This window comes from Pangasianodon hypophthalmus, chromosome 8, assembly GCF_027358585.1.
Source record: "Pangasianodon hypophthalmus isolate fPanHyp1 chromosome 8, fPanHyp1.pri, whole genome shotgun sequence".
Lineage (NCBI taxonomy): Eukaryota > Metazoa > Chordata > Actinopteri > Siluriformes > Pangasiidae > Pangasianodon > Pangasianodon hypophthalmus.
The window spans coordinates 8,963,995-8,985,816 of record NC_069717.1 but is presented as its reverse complement, the minus strand read 5'-3'; the positions used below and the strand labels follow the sequence as shown (position 1 = coordinate 8,985,816).

The following is a 21,822-nucleotide window of genomic DNA, read 5'->3' as shown; positions in this document are numbered from 1 at the left end:
TGCAGGGTTATTACCTGCAGCATACTAACAACTGCAGGGTTATTACCTATAGCATACCAACAACTGCAGGGTTATTACCTATAGCATACCAACAACTGGAGGTTTTATTACCTATAGCATACCAACAACTGGAGGTTTTATTACCTATAGCATACCAACAACTGCAGGGTTATTACCTATAGCATACCAACAACTGGAGGTTTTATTACCTGCAGCATACAACTGCAGGTTTAGTGGAGGTTCTGTTTTCTTTATTTCTTTCATTGTTGGAAGTATACCACCAGCTTTATTTGTATTGTAATCTCTTGGGGTCTGTTTCCAAAAACAGGATTTGCAGGTTAACTAGAGCAAGTAGCTTGAAATTCATGAAAATCCAGATTTTTTTGTTACAGATGCAGAGATTAGATGAAGTCCAGTTCAGTTACCCAGACAAAAACTAGCCTGAAACTAGCCTGAAAAATGGCAAGTTAGACTGAGTCAAGACAAAAACTAGCCTGAAACTAGCCTGAAAAATGGCAAGTTAGACTGAGTCGAGACCAACCATGTCTGCAATATAAAAGGAGCAGAGGATCCAATCATGGATCTTTTCATTGAGCATCTTATTGACTACAAATAAAGTTAGTAATGCATGACAAGACGACTTTGTAAAAACTGAGGTAACATTTTAAACTCTGAGGTAACATTTTAATGTTGTGTTTTTGTCACACAAATATATATTTGTGTTTTTTTATAAAGCTTGCCAGAAAGGTTTGCAACACAACATAGGTCAGTTAAGTCACATAAGTTTCACTTGAAAGTAAAAAAGGTCACAGGACAAAGAAAGACTGCGTTTATTAACATGTGCAGTGCATTTACAGGATCCTTAGTAACTGCCTGGTCAGAATCAGGGTGATTATATTTTGGGAATTAGAGTAAACTAAATTTTTTATATCACAAACAAAATAATAACTTTACAAGCAGGATTTAAAAAAACAGTCCCTCACACATCTTTAGTTGAGACCACTTGTGAACTCGAGTGATGAAGATGAGGTTGAGGAACTATCAGAATCAGAATTCACAGATCATGCCACCAGTGCTGGCATTTCTACCTTTTTTATCAGTGTTTTTCAGTTGTTTCCAGGGACGTAATGTTAGGGTAAAGCTTTACATATAAATATCACATCTTTTTTTTTTTTTTAATAAACAGCCAGTCCTATTTCTGGATCAAGGCCAGCTCTTCAGGGAGAAATGTGGTGGTGGGAACCCACTGCAAAGTAAAACTGAGAAATTTGTGATCTTTTTAAGATCTATTATGCAAATAAAGAGTTTGATGATGTTTTTGTATAGTAATTATGTTTAATATTTGGCCAATTTAATCAATAATACAATATGTATTCATCATTGCACCCATGAGCTTATATTATATCACTTTGACTCTAGATATAATAAAAATAAATATTAAACGCTAGATAAATAGGCTACGCAACTGTGAAATTTTACATGTTGACTTGTTTTTGTCTTCTCATCTTATTTTCTTTTGCCACTTTCAATCTATAGATTTTCACATTTTCAGTGTTTGATGACTGCTTTCAAAATTCGCCATGAACATGTATGATCCTAACGCAGACTATACAGGATTAGTTAAGCTAATTGTAATTTGTTGTTTAGAACAATAATTCTTAGGCTGAAATTTGGACAAATCATCTCAGGATTTAGATTTAGATTTTTTTCAAGCCCTGTTTCTGGAACAGACCCCTGTATTTCTATTTGTGGTTGTGCAAATGTCATACCATCATATCCTTCATTGTCTTATGTGTTGCATAGTGATATTGCTGTAGAACAAGCACATCTTTACTGGATTTGATATCTCTATGTTTACTGCCTTTTTTCCTCCCCAGTTTTGCAGAGAAAGCCATCTCCTTCTTCTTCATCCTTTTCGCTATCCTCCTGTTCACCAGAGACCCGAAATTTGTCAGAGGCTGGGCCATATTCTTCAGAAAAGAGTAAGACAGAATCTAATCCCTAACGTTGAACATGGAAGTCAATTTTGCAAACATCTTAACCACATTATTGTCCATTTGATATTAAATTCCAAATCTCACACAGTGAACTTTCACATTCATAGTCATTCATAAAGGTCACAAGCAGCACATATGAAAACACTTCTATATTTTTTTTATATATTATACTGATATTTTATATATCAGATATTAATCACAATATAAATATAAAGGTATAAGGACTGTATATCTTGGGCCTTTCCTTCTTTTTAACTCACCCATCTTATAGATGTTGTTTTAGTGACAAAAAATGAAATTTATTTATGGTGTATTATGGTGCTTTCCACTTTCAATCATTGTATTTCCAGTGGCAAGTTCACATTTAACACTAAAGGCTACACAATAAAGGCTCACACTGAACCTGATGGTTTTAAATTAGATGTAGGCAATGTAGTTTGGACAGTGCACGTTACCACAGAGAAAGAACCTTAACCCAGAGCTGTTTTTATTAACACATTAGAAAGATTGAAAGATTGTTAGAATTATAATTATGGCTTTAAGATACATTTTATATAAATGAGATAATGAGTGAACATGATGTTAAGAAAAACATCACCTATGAGAGATTAGGGGCAGTTCAGAGTTCCTCTGTTTTGGGAACTTGCTATGACTAAACCTGGGAAAATCAGGTGAACTTCATGTAGCAAGATGACTGAAAATTGACCACATTTCGACATCAAGGAGGAAGGAATAGATCACAGAGTGTGAATAGATCACAGAGTGTGTCAATCACCCATCACCTCATCTCCTTACTTTCTCTTCTCCCCATCACACTAATGAACAGAGACAGGGAGGTGCAGGGGTCCAGCTCTCATATAGTTTTCAATAAACTGGCCTTTCTCTGACGGCAGGGTGTCTGTCCACACTCACTTTTCCTTATTTACCCTAAGAGAAGACTCACAGCAGAGAGACAAAGTTATAAAACAAGAGAGAGAAGGTTCTCTCTACCATAGAGAAGGGCTCTTTACCATATATGTTGCCTTGAATAAATGGACTTGTTTGAGATATATGTATATACATATATATACAGGCCTTATACCTTACATATACACACACACACACACACACACACATATATATATATATATATATATATATATATATATATATATATATATATATATATGTGTGTGTGTGTGTGTGTGTGTGTGTGTATATGTATATATATATATATCAAATACTGCATCCATCTCATACACTTCACCTCTAGACTACCTCAATGCTAGACGTTCATGTTTTTACAGGCCTTTTATCAGCTGGATTAAACAAACTTTCAGTCATATTTGCACTCGTACAAAGAATGTCACAAAGAATTCTATTACAGTGGTTAAAAAGGCATGAAATTGCACTGTTGCTTGTTACCAGAGTGAGAGCTTCGAGGGTATGTCTTTTGTACCTTTACTATGTAGTGTACCTTTAAGGCTCATTTAAGATCCAGTATAGACTGTAATTATATCCCAGTCACCATAAATATACCTTAACTAGTTTTAAAGATACATTACATTTACTTTTCCACGTGATGATACATACACTAGTGACAAACAAAGGTGTAATGTATCCTCTTTTTTTCTGAGAATGTACATACTTTGTGGTTTCCCTGTAAAAAGCTGCATTTGTCTTATTTACTTCAAGAGAACATGAAGGAACCATTGTTTATAGTGTAAGTGATAAAAGGAACTTGTTTTGCGGATATTCCACAACATTAAATGGATCAAAAGTATGACATGCTGTCCTTTAATAAACTTCAAAAATTGTAATTGTTGGCAAATTGTTGGCAAATTCCTGTAGTATAAGAGGAATTAAACACAATGGGACATGCTGTTATAGGAAAATAATCACCTTTGCACCACCCTTTCACTCCTTCATTATTTTGACTCCTTGATTATTTTCCCATAACAGCATGTCCTGTGTTTTCTTCATTATTTAAAAAGGAAACAAGAGAGTAGATTAAATTGTTAACGTTGACATGTACTGATATATGCTACTGTGACAACAGATCAAGTCTATATATTTGATTTGATTTACAATCTCAGAATTAATATAAAATGTTTACTACAGCACTTCTAGTAATTTGTCTTTTAATTAGGTTTAAAAAAAAACATTACATACACGTTGCCAAGTGAAGATCCAAACAAGAAGTATAAAAGAAGGACCACTCATGTACCCTCCAGTGATAAGCAAAGTAGATATAGCTGTAGATCATTTTTTATCTGAGAACGTAGGTATAAATACATATTTTTATGAAAATGGACATGTTTTTAATTGAACACAGCATGAATGAAGCCGGTACATTTTTAATTGTAAACAAATAGCCAAAAATGTAGAGAAGTACAGAGATGAATGACGATAGTGAGGGAAGGAGACAAAAGTGTCTCCACAGGAACCTCAGCTGCATTAACATTAGAGCACAGCATGCACACTGAGCTTAGCTGGAAGAAAGAGATTCAGGACAAAAGCACACTCTGATGCTTATTATCCTTTCAGCTAATCTTATGACCAATTCAGCATCTAATATGGGTTACTAAATTTGTTACCTTAAACAAGGATCAGCCTCATCATCTATCCATCAGGAAGGAGCGGAAAAAAAAGGTAGAAGAAATGGCTCCAAAAGGTGATTTAATAATCAAGATGGACCCAAACAGGTCAGGTCTCTATTAATGGGTTCTTATAAAACAGCCTGTGTGCTGAAGAGATAAGAAAAACACAAAAATAAAGAAAATAATGTTATATAAATTGTTTTTTCCTCTCTCTCTCTCTCTCTCTCTCTCTCTCTTATGGTTAAAGCTACGTGTCGGATGCTGTTACTGGAGTCATCATCATCTCCATCCTTTTCTTTTTTCCTTCCAAGTGTCCATCGCTGCGTTGGTGGCTGAACACTAGAGGTCAGAGCATAAGCCAGACAAGTCACCTTAGCCATAACTTGAGTAAAGTAGGCTAATACTCTGATAGTGGCCTTGTTTCCCTAAAGCATTGTAAAGTTAAGATCATCTTAACCCCTTCACCTTTTAGGACCTGTTAGTGGTAAGGAATAACACATGACCAGGTGTGATGTTATGAAAAATAATCCACCATAATCTGGGGTGGTGTAATTAAGTCCAGCACAAAGCGGAAATTGATTATTTTCCTATAACAGCATGCCCTGTCATGTTTTATTCCTCTGATGCCACCACAGTTAATTACAATTATTAATTTATTTATGAACAACACATCACACTTTTTAATCATTTAATATTTATCTAATATATTTAATTTGATGGAATGTCCTCAAGACAAGGTAATTCTTGTTATCACTTACAGTTATAAACAGTCATTGACACCTGACACTCCTCCCATAAATGTTAAATAAACATCTCCTTACAGAAACCTTCATATATATCAAAAGTATCGAAATGTTTTTCATGGTTAAATAACATGTTTTCTTAATCTGTTTATTATTAGGCTTAGATTAAGGAGAGTGTTCTCCATACTAGTCGGTGTGAGTTGTCAGTAGAGTATATAATATCATATTAGAACAAGCACATAATATAAATGTATTATTTATGTTACAGCCAGAACTACTGTCCTAGCCATGTTGTTATAGAAAATTTATCCACACCTTCAGATTCAAGAATTCATCAGTGCTGTGATATATAAATAAGTTTATACCAAAGAAGAATTTTCTTATCTGACTGGTCTTCTGGTGATTATTGTTCTATAACTGCATGATTCTTACAGGAGGGCGGATTTAATACAAATCACAGGGTTATATTAATGCATCGTTCTGATATGTTATTGTTTCTATAGTAACAACTTACATAGGAGCCTATAATAAGCCTAATAAACAGATTAAAAGCATGTTATTAAACAAAGATAAACATATAATAGATATTGTGAAGGTTTCTGTAATGAGATATTTATTTAACATTTGTGGAAGGAGTCTCCAGTGTCAGCACTTGAAACAGTAAACAGTAAAGAGATAAAAGTATCAGAGGTAAAGCTGTTCCTTCTAAGGACAGAGGATTTTATGCTTTGTGGTTTCTAGGTGAAAGCAGCGTTTTTCTGTCTAGTTAACTTCAAGTGAAATTGAGGGAATGACTGTTTATAACGGCTATAGCATAACTGATAACAGGAACTAATTTAAATGTATTAAATGTAACTATAAGCAGATCAAAAGTATGATGTGTCTTTCTTCAATAAATAAAAATTTTATTCGTACGCAAATTGCTGTGGAATATGTGGAATAAAACATAACGGCATGTCATTATAGGAAAATAATAAACTTTCTGCTTTGCATCACACCACTCCATCATTGATTATTTTCCTATAACAGCACATCCTTCATATTTTATTCCGTACATAACAAGGTAATAAAATTGCAGTTTTATTTGTGTACATGTACTGGTATATGCAGGTATGATTATACCAGTACATGCTATTTTAGATATATTATGACATATTAGATCAATGTAAGATTTCTTAATGAACAAAAATAGATTTGCTACAGTATTTTCACAACTTTGTTCTTGGTTAAGTGACATGCTAACTGAAATTATTTCACAATGTACTCACAATCTAGCACAGTAAGTTCAAGTTTGGAGGTTTTTAGATGTTCTTTCCAGAGGGCTGTTTGAGAGAAGCATTGGGAGCCACAGTAAATAAGATGTGGAATGTTAATGAGTTTGCTTATCATGCCCTGCCAAGGGCTCACACTGTAATGCCACTGTTCCTAACAGATTATAGTAATCTCACACAAAGGTGGCCCACTTCTTTATACATTTCATAACACTCTTCTAGTGCCTGTTTGGTATACTTTAAAATCTTTTCTACCATTATACTTAGTTAGCGGCGAATTTTAAAATGAAGTAAATTTACCTTTGTGCAGCTGTTTGAGAACTAAACATGTGACTGTTGTTATTTTCTTTACGTACTGAAAGTTCTGCGATTAACATGTACAGTTTAAATTGTAACTATTGTGACGATGCAAAATGCAAAGTCCAATTCTTTTGAAGAATGTGAATTTGAGAATCAACAGATGTAGTGTGGTTCACTGCCAATGAAAACAAATCGCTTGGTAAAAGTACCCATAAAGATAATGACATTCAGAAAAGTGCCATAAAAAGTAGCTAAACTATTCAAACAGCTACATTTTCCACCACCACTTTCGTTTACAGCCCCGAACACGCCGTATGTGCCTCTGTTGTCTTGGAGAAGAGTTCAAGAATGTGTACCCTGGAACATTATCCTTCTGCTGGGTGGAGGCTTTGCATTGGCAAAAGGCTGTGAGGTACATTTACCTGTCTTTCCTGCTCTCACTCTGTCACACACAATGTCAGGACTCATTAATTATTGACTTTTTTCTGTTTTCTAGCAATTTTTGCTTCAGGTCAGAATGACCAATTTAAAAATGTTTAGTACATAAATAAAAGATTTTTCAAACAATTTGGAACTTACAAGCTTTAAAAAAACAACCAAACAGCCATTTAATTTTTGTAAATCTGAAAGAACACAGGACATTGCTTACTAAGTAATGAACAGAAAAAGATTTAGAGCTATAACAACATGCAGGTGAGTGTATTCAGTAAAACGCATGTCTGGTCATGATTTATATGCAGTTCAGCTCCAGTACACTGATGTGAGTTCAGTTCTGTTCGTTTCTGTTTGTTCTTTGACAGGAGTCTGGTCTGGCTGTATGGATCGGAGGACGTTTGCAGCCATTAGCTAAGGTTCCACCTCCGGTAGCTGTGATTCTCATCACAGCCTTCATTGCTTGCTTCACGGAGTTTGCCAGTAACACCGCCACCATCATCATCTTCCTTCCAGTCATTGCTGAACTGGTGAGTAACTGCATCATTGCCCAAGACCTACAGCAATTAGCAGGTTCACTTCAGTGTACTTTAGAGCTGGAAATGAAAGTTGGGTTTGGAATGGTGCAATTCCAACAATAAACCTCATTTATTAATCTTTTAGTAAAGTTGCCTGTAAAACTTTTCATAGCCAGAACCGAAGTAAAAATTCCCACCAGATTTACAAAAGTTTCACTGAAACTGATTTTCTTTGTACTCACATATGTACATTAAAAATGCCAATCACCTATAAAATTACTAAAGCTCACAGAGAGCTGAAAATGACTGAACTGTGAAAGAGAGCCTCCATGGAGTGTGCTAATTTTTCCAGTAAGCTCAGCCATTGCAGCACATTGGCCATACTGACTCTATATACTATAGGGCGTCCTAATTGAATTGCTAGTCTTATTTTTCTTCCTTTATGGATTTGTTTTACATTGCTTTCTTTCAAGTCACGAATATGAAATGACATTTTCACTAAATTTTCACTAAATTCATCTGTGTTATTGAAACAAATAAGCCATTTTAAACATGTGAATGTAATCTGTATATTAGAACTGCAAAAATGCATGCCTATTACATGATTCAAAGTTAATTTGTATGAAAATTTGTGTAAATTTACACAAACTCTGGAGCTCTAGTATGATACAAGGTTTTCCAAACTAACTGGATCATCATGAATACCATATTTCTTGTGTGAATGCTCTTATGAATGATATACAAATAAATTCATATATATCCGCCTTGATACGCAGCCCTTTCGTGACACTTAATATAGAAGCGGCGGTCATTCACCTGATGTTTTTTATTCACAGGCCATTCATGTGAAGGTGAATCCTCTCTACTTCATGATTCCAGCTACTGTAGGTTGCTCTTATGCCTTCATGCTTCCTGTTTCTACTCCACCCAATTCCATCGCATTTGCCTCTGGACACCTCATGGTCAAAGATATGGTGAGTAATACAACAAAAGACTCATTGAGAAAATTAGATTCAAAAACAAGCCTGGCATTTTGGCATCATGTTTCAATTGGTCATGCAGAAATTTGAAAAATTTACTGGTTATACATCATACTCTTATAGTGTATCTATAGGAACTCCAAGCTGAAACACCTTAACGATTTCTAAAATTGTCAAATGCCTCAGGAGAATCTATTTTGTTTTCTTCTGGGTAAAATTAGTCAAATGTAAGAACAGGTTCTCCTACACAACTTCCTATCCTAGCCATTAAATAACAAATATACAAACTGGTCTTAGAACAGCTTAACAAAGCACTCTAAAGCACTAAGACGTCTACATAGAACAGACAAAGCACAGTAAAAAACATCAGAGAAATGGGTTGAAATACTGCAGTTTTAAAATAACTTCTCAATGAACGTATGTACATATTGTAAGCTTCAAAATTATAACAAAAACAACAATTTTCATAAGATTCTCATAGAGTTTAAATTAATTGAATCAAGCTTTTTACTTGTTTTACTCAATTAATTTAAATTCTAAATAACAATAGCCACTGTCACAAAGCAGCTTTGCAGAAATCTGGAAATCATATTTGCCAGACTTCCACAATAAATAGTTGAATTTCCTGCTTCTTGGAAAGTCATTGCTGCTTTAGAAAATATCTTTTCTTATTGCTCTTTTCACAGGTGAAAACGGGGTTTATGATGAACATTCTGGGGATTATGTGTGTATCTCTAGCTATGAACACGTGGGGACTGCACATGTTGGGCTTAGACACCTACCCGGACTGGGCCAAACCTGTAAACTCTACAGAGCTTACGGTACCAACAGTTAACGTTACCGGATAGACACATACACACACCTCAAACAGTCATATACCCACAGAGTGGGCCAAAGTCATAGCTGCCAAAATGGGTTCTGTAACATACCCTATATATTATATACAATATTTATGAATAATATCTGTGGTGAGATGAGATGTTGGAAAATTGTTCACTGTTTTCATGTCCAGAGTGTAGAAGTGCTCTTTCTCGTTATGTTTCCTAACTATTTTGCTGCCATAGTAACAACTATCACTATTAACAAAGAAGGTCAAAATGAAGGCATAACTGCAAATGGCTTTTAGATTTTTATCAACAGTTTCACTAGATCAGTATTCTCCCAGCTAACAAAGAACATTATTAGAACATTCAGTAAGCTTCTGAGAAGGTTCCAGGAAGGTTTCTGCAATGTTATAAAAACATTTATGGTAATAATGTTCCTAGTTAAACAAAAAATAACATTATAGAAACATCTGTATTTACTAAAAATGCTTGCTAATATTAAGTAAAAAAAAAAAAAAATTCAGAACACCCAGAAACCTTGACAGACTTGAAACCAAATGTATGTCAATGTTCATAAATATAGGCCTCTATTTGATCAAAACCTGATTATTCCCATCATATTAAGATTGTGTTATTTATCTCTGTTATATCAATAGTTCATCACTGTTTTAATATATTGCAATGTATACTTGATGTGACAGAAACAATTTTGACCTTACAGTAGTTAATATACATTAATATACAAAAATGCTCCACTGGAGCATCCAAGGTTTTGGTAGATTGATCACGGCACACAAGAAATTATTTATGGATGTACTAGAGTGCTAATTTGCATATTGCCACCTTCTTTGTTATCAGTATTTCTTTGTTATCAATAGTATGTCAACTATTGTCATAATGATTTACAAATGATATATTGCACAGCCCATTGCCTTATATTTGTAATGTATTATGATTATGAGTTAAACAACTGTTTAGCTTCATACTCTCTGCTCACACTACATGATTGGGGAATCCTAAACTCTAAGAAAATGGTGCCCCCTAGTGTATTAACCCACAATCAACCAGAAAAACAGTCATTCGTACAAATTATTATAAATTATAAATGTAAATCCAGTGTTAAGCTATAAAACAAGAGAGGCTTTGAATTTTAAAATATTATTTTCTATACAAAAGGGGGGGTAGCAGCAGTCTAATTTGCATTGTTCTGCATCACATGCCGAACATCAGTATATAATACAGTTTATTATTAATAATATGAAACAATTCACTATTCTTACGCCACGCAATGTAGTCAGTTAACAGAAAGCTTCGGTTGCTAAGAAATGTAACAGCCAAAGTTTAGAGTATTCGAAGGACAGAACAATGACTTTAGTCTAACAGCTTTATTGGATTAAAACCTGGCACATTAATACAGAATACAGTTACTGTGATGTGGTCACAGGTGTGTGTATATCAAGGCTTTTACCACATCTTTAAACCTGATTTAGACAGTTGGATTTTAAAACTGAAACTATCCGTTTTATGAAATATTACTTCTACGTTCCTTTTTTTTTTCTTTTCACAAATTGGTCATCTTGCATTTGGTTCCACTTCCTTTAAATACCATCTCTTTCGCAACATGCAGACTTTTCAACAATATTTTGTTAAGTCAGTCCATATGAACTTGACAGAACACAATTCAGGACTTTACTGTTTTGGGTAATACACAAGCAAAGTCACTGGACTGTGTGGGCTTGGATGCGTAATTGTGAGTAGTATAGCATCCTCTATTTAACAGTAAGAGCACTGTGTGACCCTAAATCTACCTGTGAATGAGTCACTGACCACTGATTACTGACTGGTGATAAATTACATTCAAACACAACACACACACACACACAGTGGCTCTTTAAACTCTTTGTACAAAACAATCCTTAAGCAACAACAATAATTTATTTAGATTTATATACCTATATATGTTAATGGATTCTGAATTTTTAAGATGTGATTCTTTAACAAGTGCTACATTCTTTTTTTACACACATGGAATGTAAACTGTATGTAAAACCTGTATAGAGCTGTATATATAGAAATATATAACACATATCTATGTCCAGGAACTTGTTAAAAATTACCTACATTATGCTCTATATTTTAGTTTATGGAGAATTGAGTAGTTTCCTATGTAATTAATAGACTTATCATGATCACATGAGTTTGTTTTTGTTTTTGTTTTTTTAGGAATTGTTTGATTGTAAATGTAATGGAATGTAAATGATGATCCTTGTGTTTTGTAGGTACCCTGGGTTAATTGCAATTGCAACCTGTAAATCATGATTTGTGCAATAACATAATGGTCAAATTGTGTATTGTTTGGCATGGGATTCAGTTTTAACTGTCAGAATTCAGCTGTATTGTTAAAACTGCTGGAGGAAAGTATACATATGGTAATACATGACCAGCAGTTACATACAGTATACATATAATACACTATATTATAAATTTCCTTAAAATAAAGCATTCAGGAAATATGAAGAAAATGGTAGTATGAGCTGGGAACAGGCAGTTCTTTGCTGTCAGAATAAACACTACCTACTTCCTCTGACATACCATGCAAAAAGACCTCATTATTACTTTTTAAAGATGGAGTGAATGTTTACACGTGTGGTTAATTATTGGAAAATGGAACATGCAGATCAGATTTATAGTAGACCAATCTATACTGTGAATTCAATAAAAGGTATCATGAGGCCTTTGTTTGGTTGTCCTTTTTTATCCCCAATAGACACACAAACACACACACACACAAATATAAATAAGAGATATTTAAAAATCATTCATAAAATTGAAGAATTCTACATAAACTTTCTTAAGAAACATGAAACATTTATCACTTGCATAAACGGCATGCCTCCTATTTCACTATTATTAGCTGACCTTTTATTACCATAATAGGACTGCATCACAGCATTATGTAGCAAAACACTCTCCAGTTATGATCCGAGAAGTAAAAATTTTTAAGCATCTGTTTATTTGTCATAGTTCCCTTTTCTTATATGCAGAACTGATGTGTAACTCGCAGGCTGTCGTTGACTCATTCATGACAAATTAACAATACTTAGAAAGTTGTAAGCTTTTGTGAGCTAACGTGAGAATATCTGGGACTTGTGTGAGCTAATTTCAATAATAATAATAGTAATAATAATAATAATAATACTCATCTTATGTATATGATATTATACTATTAATACATCCTGATACAGATTAAAAATGATGTATTTATATAGACAAATTACATAGAAATTTTGCATTTGGAGACCAAAAAAATCTCAAAAAGCTTTATAGAAATATTAAAAAATATAAAGTTCATTCATTCATTCGTTCGTTCATTCATTCATTCATTCAACCTTCTTTAGCAACCGCTTTCTCTTGGTCAGGGAAAATGTATTAATGAGAAAGCATGTCAATCAAATTAGTCTGCAATCATTAATGAAATAATTATAAATCTATGAAAATGATTACAAATTCTGGAAAAAAAATTAAATTACAAACAAAAGAACTGTGAACATGCTAGGCTAAACAACTATGGTACTTTTTTTTAAATCTGTATTTAGCATATAGAACATCTTAAGTAAGACTTTATAGACAATGCAAATATGTGCTCTGAATTCTAGACTATCTAAAGGATGTTTAATGTGATCACTGAGCATCCAAGCAGCAACATGTTACAATAGTCCAATCTAGAGGTTATGAAACCTTGTACTAGTTTTTCAGCATTGCGTAGGGTTAACATATGTTTTTATTTTGAATATGCTGTAATATGCAGGTTGGATTTTTCTGACATACTGACACCTCCCCTGAATAATTACACCTGCTGATTCAGGAGATACTATTTAAATACCAAACACTTCCCAGTTGTGAGTCTTGCACATTATGTGCTTGTCTTATTCCATTTACTGCTGTTTCTTCAATTGTTTGTAGTCTTGATTTATCTATGGTTTGTAGCCTGGTGTATTTCTTTAACCAAGTTCTGTGTTTGCTGAATATGACCTTACCAATATTATTCATGCCACTATTTCAATTGGGAATCACAGGGAATGGAAACATGGTCCTATAAACAATTCACAGATCTCACTCAGGCTATGTTAGTATGTCCATCCCACTGAGAAGAGGGAGTAAGGCAAACAGTTTCAGGGCAAAACTATAGACCCAATCGCCTGTAAAGAAACAGCTTTCCTCCCTTGCCATCCTGCAGAATAATTAGCTCTGAGAGCAGTGCCATCATAAACCAGCCACAACTTTCAAAACGTCCACCAGCCAGTTCCCATGAGCCTATGGAAATTGGCGTGACATGCACAACACATCTTAGTAGCATGTACTGTACTGAGAGGGACCCAAACCCCATACACACTTAGATACAGGGTTCTCTGAAGTTATTTGATATTAATAAGAGATATTAATATCCTTTCTAACAGGGAGACTCTTTGGCGTAGGGGTCTACATAGAACCTCTAAGGGTTCTGCCAGAGGGGCAACCAAACATTCTTAAGTTCATTAATCAGTGTTGGTCCAAACCTTTAATATCTCTGTTCAGCCCTGTCAGACACCTCTGCTCGTACATGCAGTGGATGCATGTAGCGGTGTGCAACAGGACTGGCATCCTGTGGGACCTAATAAAGAAAATCATGGAGAGTTAGGTTATTAACCAACTAAGCTAATCAGAAATACTGCAGAAAAAATACAAATAAAAAGAATTGCATGAGTGGGCAGGACTGGTCAAGAGTGTCTCCATAAGTGAGCAGCAGTGGGCTTAAAAAATAAACAGTCCCCCACATAACTCTAACTGGATGCCTATTGCGCCAGTGAAAGGGTCCAGAAACAAAAAGTAAGAGGTGCATTAATTCACAGTAATATTTTATGTCATTTACTTGCCACACTGCAACTGCATTGAATTTGGTAGTACAACAAAGTAGACCTGCAAAGTCCATACAGCCTCATACATATCTGGGAGGGTGAATAAGCAAATAAGTCTTCATGGGGTAAAATGAATACCTAGTTATGCCATCACACGGTGGCCCATGGGCTGGATCCAGTCTGCGAGCAAGTTTCTCCGGCCTCAACCCATTCTCCAAAAAAACAGTTGTATGAATACTGTTTTACAACCAGTACCTACTGAAATACACTGTATAACTACAAATATGGGGCATACTGTATAACAAAAAATGGGGCAGTTGTGGCCTTATGGATAGAGAGTCGGACTTGCAACCCGAAGGTGAACCTGAAGTCCTCGGGTCTCGGGTCCGGCAGGGATTGTAGGTGGGGGGGGAGTGAATGACCTGCGCTCTCTCCCACCCTCAATACCACGACTGAGGTGAGACCCTTGAGCAAGGCACCGAACCCCCAACTGCTCCCTGGGCGCTGCAGCAAATAAGGCTGCCCACTGCTCCGGGTGTGTGTTCATGGTGTGTGTGTTCACTACTGTGTGTGTGTGCACTTGGATGGGTTAAATGCAGAGCACAAATTCCGAGTATGGGTCACCATACTTGGCCACAAGTCACTTTACTTCACTTCACTTCAAATAGTGGGCATGAATAATAGGTTGATGTTTTTCTGCATCTTTTCAGTGGGGATGGAAGGTGTGTGTGGTCCTGTGATCAAAAGCAATTTTATTCTCATTTAGTTTCTTTGTCTTTTTATTTAGTGTCTTTTAGTTTGTTTATGGTATTCATTCATTATTGTTCAAATAAAGCTCACACACTAATGAGCATCATTACAGCAATTATATCTTTTATTATTTTCATGAGTCCACAGAACGAGAATGCTATATTTTGTTGCATTACATACTTGTCACAAGCCACAGTTTGTTCGTATGAATACAATGTCTGCTTACGCTGAATGCTTATCATGTGAATTTGAGCAGCATGATGACTCAGGGGTTAGTGCATTTAAACACACTGTGTGTTTTTTGTGGTCAGTTTCTACTTCCATATGATGTTGACAAACTGTACTGTTCTCATTTTACCATCTGGATCCCTGTCCTTCAGTCCATTTTTCTATCTACTTCACTATCTAGCTGTATAACTACTACACAGCGAAATGTTCCTAAAGAGTAACTGGCATGCATTCAGGTTTGTCATTTAACTTTTTTTTTTATTTCTTTTTATTTTTATCAGTGTAGGTCAGATATAATGTTACTACAACAAATATTATAAAATATTCTAGAAAATAACTCTAATCTTTTAGTGAAATACTACCTGTCAAGCATATATTTTTTGACTTAATTATGTTACTAGATCTTTTAGACCTTTAATAGAAAATTCTGGGTAAAGCTACATTTATCAAGTTGGTTGTAAATTTGGAATTGTATGTATGTTTAGAATTGTTGTAAGTACAGAAATTATTAGTCTCAAAAGGCAAAGGCATAAATAATACAAAACTATATGCGGCTTGTCAAAGTTATACATTTTTAAACAGTAAAAGAGCACATTTCAGTAAATGTCACAATGAAATGTCACAATATTTTAGAGGGTTATGAAAGGTAATTGTCATTTAAAATATTAAGTCATATGACAAAATAGTGCTCTTTAAAGGCAGAAGTTTACCTCTGTTCATACAGTACATTTATTTATACACAGCTGGTAACTTGCTTCCTCATGGCATTTTCGTTTCTCAGTTTGCCCAATATTAAAGTTACAAACTGATCTTAATTTAGTAAACTTAAACTAATACACAAAATGGTTTATGCTGTGGTGTACACAGGGGTAAAATGATTGTTAAAGTTATGCTATGCTGTGCTACCTTCCCTCACATAACTTATCATAGTAAATGATCCTATTTGACCACAGTCAGTAGTGTAATGCAAAAAAATGTAATTGATGCATGTCATCTGTAGTAGACTTGTACAAGCATTACATGCCCCTTCCCTATGCCACTGACCTCAGTATAAAGTTTTGTATATATATATATATATATATATATATATATATATATATATATATATATATATATATATGTGTGTGTGTTTGTATATATATATATATATATACAAACATTAAGCATAATTCTACCTTCAGATTCACAGATAATCGTGGTATTATAAAATTCTATTTGCTAGGCAATCATCATCCAAGATGAATACACAATATAGGCAGAGATATCTACAGTCTAGTTACATGCTGATAGAAGAGACTTGAAGCCTTGTTTTGTTTGTGTGATGAATTTAATATAATGCGTGCAAGTTTTACTTGTACTTGTTAGACTTACAGGGTGTAAACATTCTGGCACATTCACTGCATTGGAAGCTAATATGGTACACTAATAACGTTAAATATTACAGATGTTAGCAAGCTACATGCAATATGCCTAAAAAACTGAACGTTCCAGTATTTGATTATACAGTATTTGATTTTACAGAATAATATGGTTCTATCTGTATTTGATGACTGTTCAAAAATCTTGTAAAGTGTCTTGGAAGTTTGACGGAAACTTGAAATTAACTTTTTGAGTGCAGGCCTTCTTGGGTTGTACATGTAGATTACAGTACATTCAGGTTTTGCTAGATGGAATGTCAATGTGATGGAAAATTGATGCCCCATATCTCAAAACTTCACCTGGATAGAACCATATAATACTAAGCTCACAATAACAACAAACACTGTATTCCATACAAGATGGTAATGTTTCCCCAATATGCTGTACATTTTGATGTAACACCACATTCTCTATTAGTGGTCTAATTGGGAATTGCAGAGCAAATCTAACCCAGCTAATCAGCACCATCTATTGTTTCCCAGGCTCCATGCAATGCACATTTTAGTGTTTATGCTGCTCCTAATTCACCTAACATGACTCATGAACTCATTACAAAGGGGGCTGAGGTTAACACTGGTGAAGCACAGCATCAATCACAACATAACAGTATGTACTGGAGTGCCACAAATGGGAAACTCTCGCATAACCCTGACATGTTTCCTGGTGTAGTGACTTTGTGTAGGCAACAATCCAGGAAGGGTATCCAAGGGTAATTGGCTTCATACACTATGATATTAACCCTAATAGTTTGTTAGATATGTAAAGAGCTGCAGCTCTTCAGTGAAGAGTAACACTGGTTTACAATCCCACTGCTCGAAGTCATGTCCTAACCTCTAAATTTTGCCTTCCAGAGTGCCAGTGATGAATGGCCTGGGGTTCCTCTGGGCCTCCTACTCTACTCCAACTCCACAGAGTGTCAAACAAGTCTTCACCCTCCTGCTCCTCTGTTTGATCATTTCCATGAGCACTGGTGCTCTACTCTTCCACTGGCTAAGTGGGCTCTTAGAGTACCACCCCAAGACTGCGGGCATCGCCACAGGCATCTACACAGTAGCCATCTTGATTATCTCATTTCTCGTACATCCTTTTCGTTGTGCATTCACACTGATGTTTCCAACGCTGGGCACCCAACAGGGACGCAAACTTGTTCTCTCATTGTGCGTGATGATTGTGCTGGTTTATGTTCTGCCGAACATTGCCACTAACATAGTTGAACTTACACATCTCATGAAGTGCACATCAGAGAACGTCGCTCACAGTGTCCTCAATTCATCGGCATTAAGCAACATCATAAAGAGTGATCTGGTTTCTAAAGTTAAAAATATTCAGAATTTAGGTTTGGGGGATTTCGTGGAGCAGCTAAGTAGTTTTAACCACCGCACAGACATTGACGTGACTGGTCTAAGAGAAAATCTGAAAAGTTTAAGCAGACACGTTGGGCAGGATTTTTCCAAGGCCATACATCAACTAGAGGCACTGAAGCTCCTATCAAGCAGAATACTTGCTGCTGGTTTAGTAATCTACCTTTTTATGGATTCATCCATTTACCTGAAGTCATACCTGACATCTGTGAGATTTGATAATGTCTACATTACTGGGCTGCTCAAAAAAAATGCAGACAAGAGAGGAATCCAAGTGGAGGCAAATGATGTGAAAAATGGAGTGAACGTCACCAGCTTCAGAATGTCGAAAAGAGAACTCCTTAAGTGTTTACTTCCCGTTCTCATGATCACATTGTATCTGTTGATGACGATTGTGCTTCTAGTATTTGACCATATAGTGCATTATGCTGTGGTAGCAGGCGGGCCTTGGCTTTTGGACATTCCACCTACTGACATTTCCATGGACATCCATTTTAAGGTAAGTTTTGCAACGTTTCTTAGAACTTGCCCATTACTGACTTGATTCTAGTTACATAAGTGGCTACAAGGCTTGTCATACCATAACAAAATTAACATTTTCACCTGAACCATGGTGGCAGCAACTGTAATGTTTTTAATTTGCAAGCACTACCATTAACCCCTCAAGTTATTGCAAAAACTGTAATTTTCCATATCTTTTATCTTTTTCATCTGAACATTCTTTTTTTTTTGCTTGCTATCCATCCAATCTTAAATAGGTTTATTTTAAGCATAACACCTGTGAGATATTTGGATGCAAACCCTCAGAAGTGGTGAACTTCGTCAAAATGTACAATGCCACCATTAGCTCTGATGTGACTCAGTGCAAGACCACGCCAAACAAGCTGAAAGAAGATGTGATATTCGCACTGCTCCTGCTCTACTTCCTCAGTTACTGTCTCACTTTCCTGGAGGTCTACGCTCGACGCCTTCGCAGGAAAGTGGCCTCTTCTTTCTTCCAGGTGCAGGAGGAGAAAAGAATAACATTTCTTATTGATCAGATTATGAACAAGAAGAAGAGAAGACAGGCCAAACAAGCAGAACTTGAAAGTACTGAGAGCATTAAGCAGGGGAATGATAAGAGACTATTCATGATTTTACCTCTTTCTAGATTATATGCATGTTTTCCTGCAAGAAAAGACAATGCAGTCAAGCACACTGATGAAATCAAGCAGTCAGATCACTGACTGTACTGGTCGAAACTGAAAAGTTAGCTTCGTTATATTTGAATATTTGGCTGCAAAATATTTTATGTAGACTTATTTATGGTAAGGGGAGCACAGCGATGCAGAGGGTAGCATTGCCACTTCACAGCTCCAGGTTCTCCAGTTGGATCCTGAGCTTGGGTTACTTTCTGTGCAGTGTTTTTCTGTGTAGTGTTCTCTCTGTGTCTGTGCAGGTTTCTCCAGGTTCTCCAGTTTCCTCCCACCTCTCAAAAAGGTGCTGGTAGGTGTATTGGTTACTCTAGATTGAGGAGCTTTTGAAAAGGAAAGAAAGGAACACAAATTTATGCTTTACACAAATCAATTTTGTACCATTAAAACCTTGTAATTTTGATCTAATGATATTATTATAATAATTAATATTTATATTCATTACATTTTATTACTATTATATTATATTATATATATATATATATATATATATATATATATATATATATATATATTACTAACAAATTTATATTAAGAATTGTAACATAATACTGTATATGGTACAGTTTCCACATCTCTGAAGAACAGGTCCAGGATGATATGTCTCTAAATGTCCACTTGATGTCAGTAGCCTAACAGATTTAAATCCGCTTGGCTGTGCATGAATAATGGAGTCTACATAAAGTGACAATTTTTTTTCTGTGTGTTTGTATGTATGCTTGTGTATATACATAAATGTAAATGTGTATACATATGTGCATGTGTGTGGAAGACCTGCAGTGGTCTGCAGTGTTAGCCAGCATAGAAGTCTATCAGGATTAACAAGAGATAAAATGCTTGTTATTATTGAACAATAATGAAAATCTCCTTTTTCAGTGTTAAACCATAAAGATATTTGTGTCTGCCTGATTGAACGGGAATCGGCTTTGATTAAATCAGTTGTACAAACAGGCTTGGCTTTTCAATTTTGCAGTAATATCCCATCTCTGTGTTATTTAACACAGACCTGTACCTGATTGCTAGTCATGATTTACAAATTAAGTCTCAGTCTGCTGATTACTGTCATCGTGATACAGTGAAAGAGAACCAGGCTTTATGCAAAGAACTGTACCTGTTCACATGCTGCAGAATAAAAGGATAAGAGAAAACAGGATATTAATGAAAAGATAATCATGCCTTTTTACTGATTCTTCAGGTAATTAGGAAAATGGTTTCAATTACTTTTCTATACAGAGCTCACATGTTAGATATCTCTTTTGCTTGGTAACTGATAATGGGTTAGTTTGGAGTAATAAAGTATTGTGTACAATGTTTCTTTTTTTTTCAGTTTTGTTCAGTTTGTTCAGAATGGTTGGATTCAACATACAATATATGTATTAGAAAACAAATTTGAAATTGACTAAAATTGTATATCACTGGCATTGTCCCTTCTTTCTATTTATCAAAACAGCACTCAGATCTATACACTTCCTCTTTTGTGAAGATCTACTAAAAGCCTGTATTGTGTTTTTCTAACTCATCTCACATTTTTCTGATGGCACTGCAGCACCTAGGTATCTTCTGGATAGAGCTCTAAAACCTTTTGAGAGCAGAGCATTTTATCATCCAAAAATATATGTGCATTCATCATTTTAGGGGTACGCTGGTTTAGTCCACACTCTTGCCATTCTTTGAAATCCTTTTGTAAAACCTGCAATCATTTTTTCTAGTTTCTGAATGTGAATATTAATGCATGCTTGATAAATGTGAGTATCAAGGGCTAGTTTTTAAGATTAGCCATGTGAATTTAGCTTCATAGAAAGCTTTTCCAAGTTTATTTGTCTACACAACTAATTGGGGATTTTCCCCCAGAAGCCTGATTACCTTACCTTAATATAAAAAAGCAATACAAAATAATAGTATTTAAAAGATTAACCATGTTATTCTGCCAAGACATACACAATAAACCTTCATAACATCTCATTTCAAATTTCAAACAAAATTGCAAACCCATTTAATTATTAACCATGTGTTGCTAGGACAACAACCCAAAGTACACTGATTTTCTAAATAAAATGTGCTTTTGTGTATAACAAGATTTAGATATGCAGTAATTTTATTCAAACTCTATTAGTCATAATTTAATTCTCACTATTTATTAAATGGGTACAGGCCACAATAGACAGCTATGTTTTACAGCTGCTTACTTTTATTATTTACAATAATTTCTTGTATAAATCTAGGTATAAACACTAGTATAAGCAGTACACATGATGGCATAGAATTTAATTGGACTTAAAAACTCACAACACTTAAATTTAGAAGTTTCTGTCTGGTACTAATGACGAAGTCT

The 21,822-nt window shown here is 35.0% G+C and overlaps 2 protein-coding genes across 2 annotated transcripts in view; both read left to right on the top strand.

Annotated features, from left to right (window-relative positions):
• The window catches only part of slc13a3 (solute carrier family 13 member 3), a 29,501-nt gene extending 17,125 nt beyond the window's left edge, over positions 1–12,376 (top strand). The window contains exons 8-13 of the mRNA XM_026913003.3: positions 1,878–1,982; positions 4,824–4,921; positions 7,190–7,302; positions 7,691–7,852; positions 8,677–8,814; positions 9,507–12,376. Of these exons, the coding sequence (XP_026768804.1) occupies positions 1,878–1,982; positions 4,824–4,921; positions 7,190–7,302; positions 7,691–7,852; positions 8,677–8,814; positions 9,507–9,668 (778 nt within the window). The 3' untranslated portion in view covers positions 9,669–12,376. The remainder of the gene's footprint in view (positions 1–1,877; positions 1,983–4,823; positions 4,922–7,189; positions 7,303–7,690; positions 7,853–8,676; positions 8,815–9,506) is intronic.
• A 3,239-nt stretch (positions 12,377–15,615) lies between these two features.
• ocstamp (osteoclast stimulatory transmembrane protein) lies at positions 15,616–19,895 on the top strand. The gene is made up of 3 exons (XM_026924870.3): positions 15,616–15,753; positions 17,788–18,796; positions 19,056–19,895. Exons 1-3 carry the CDS (start codon positions 15,722–15,724, stop codon positions 19,521–19,523), a joined length of 1,509 nt encoding a protein of 502 aa, XP_026780671.3. The 5' UTR covers positions 15,616–15,721; the 3' UTR covers positions 19,524–19,895.
• The last annotated feature ends 1,927 nt before the right edge of the window (positions 19,896–21,822 follow it).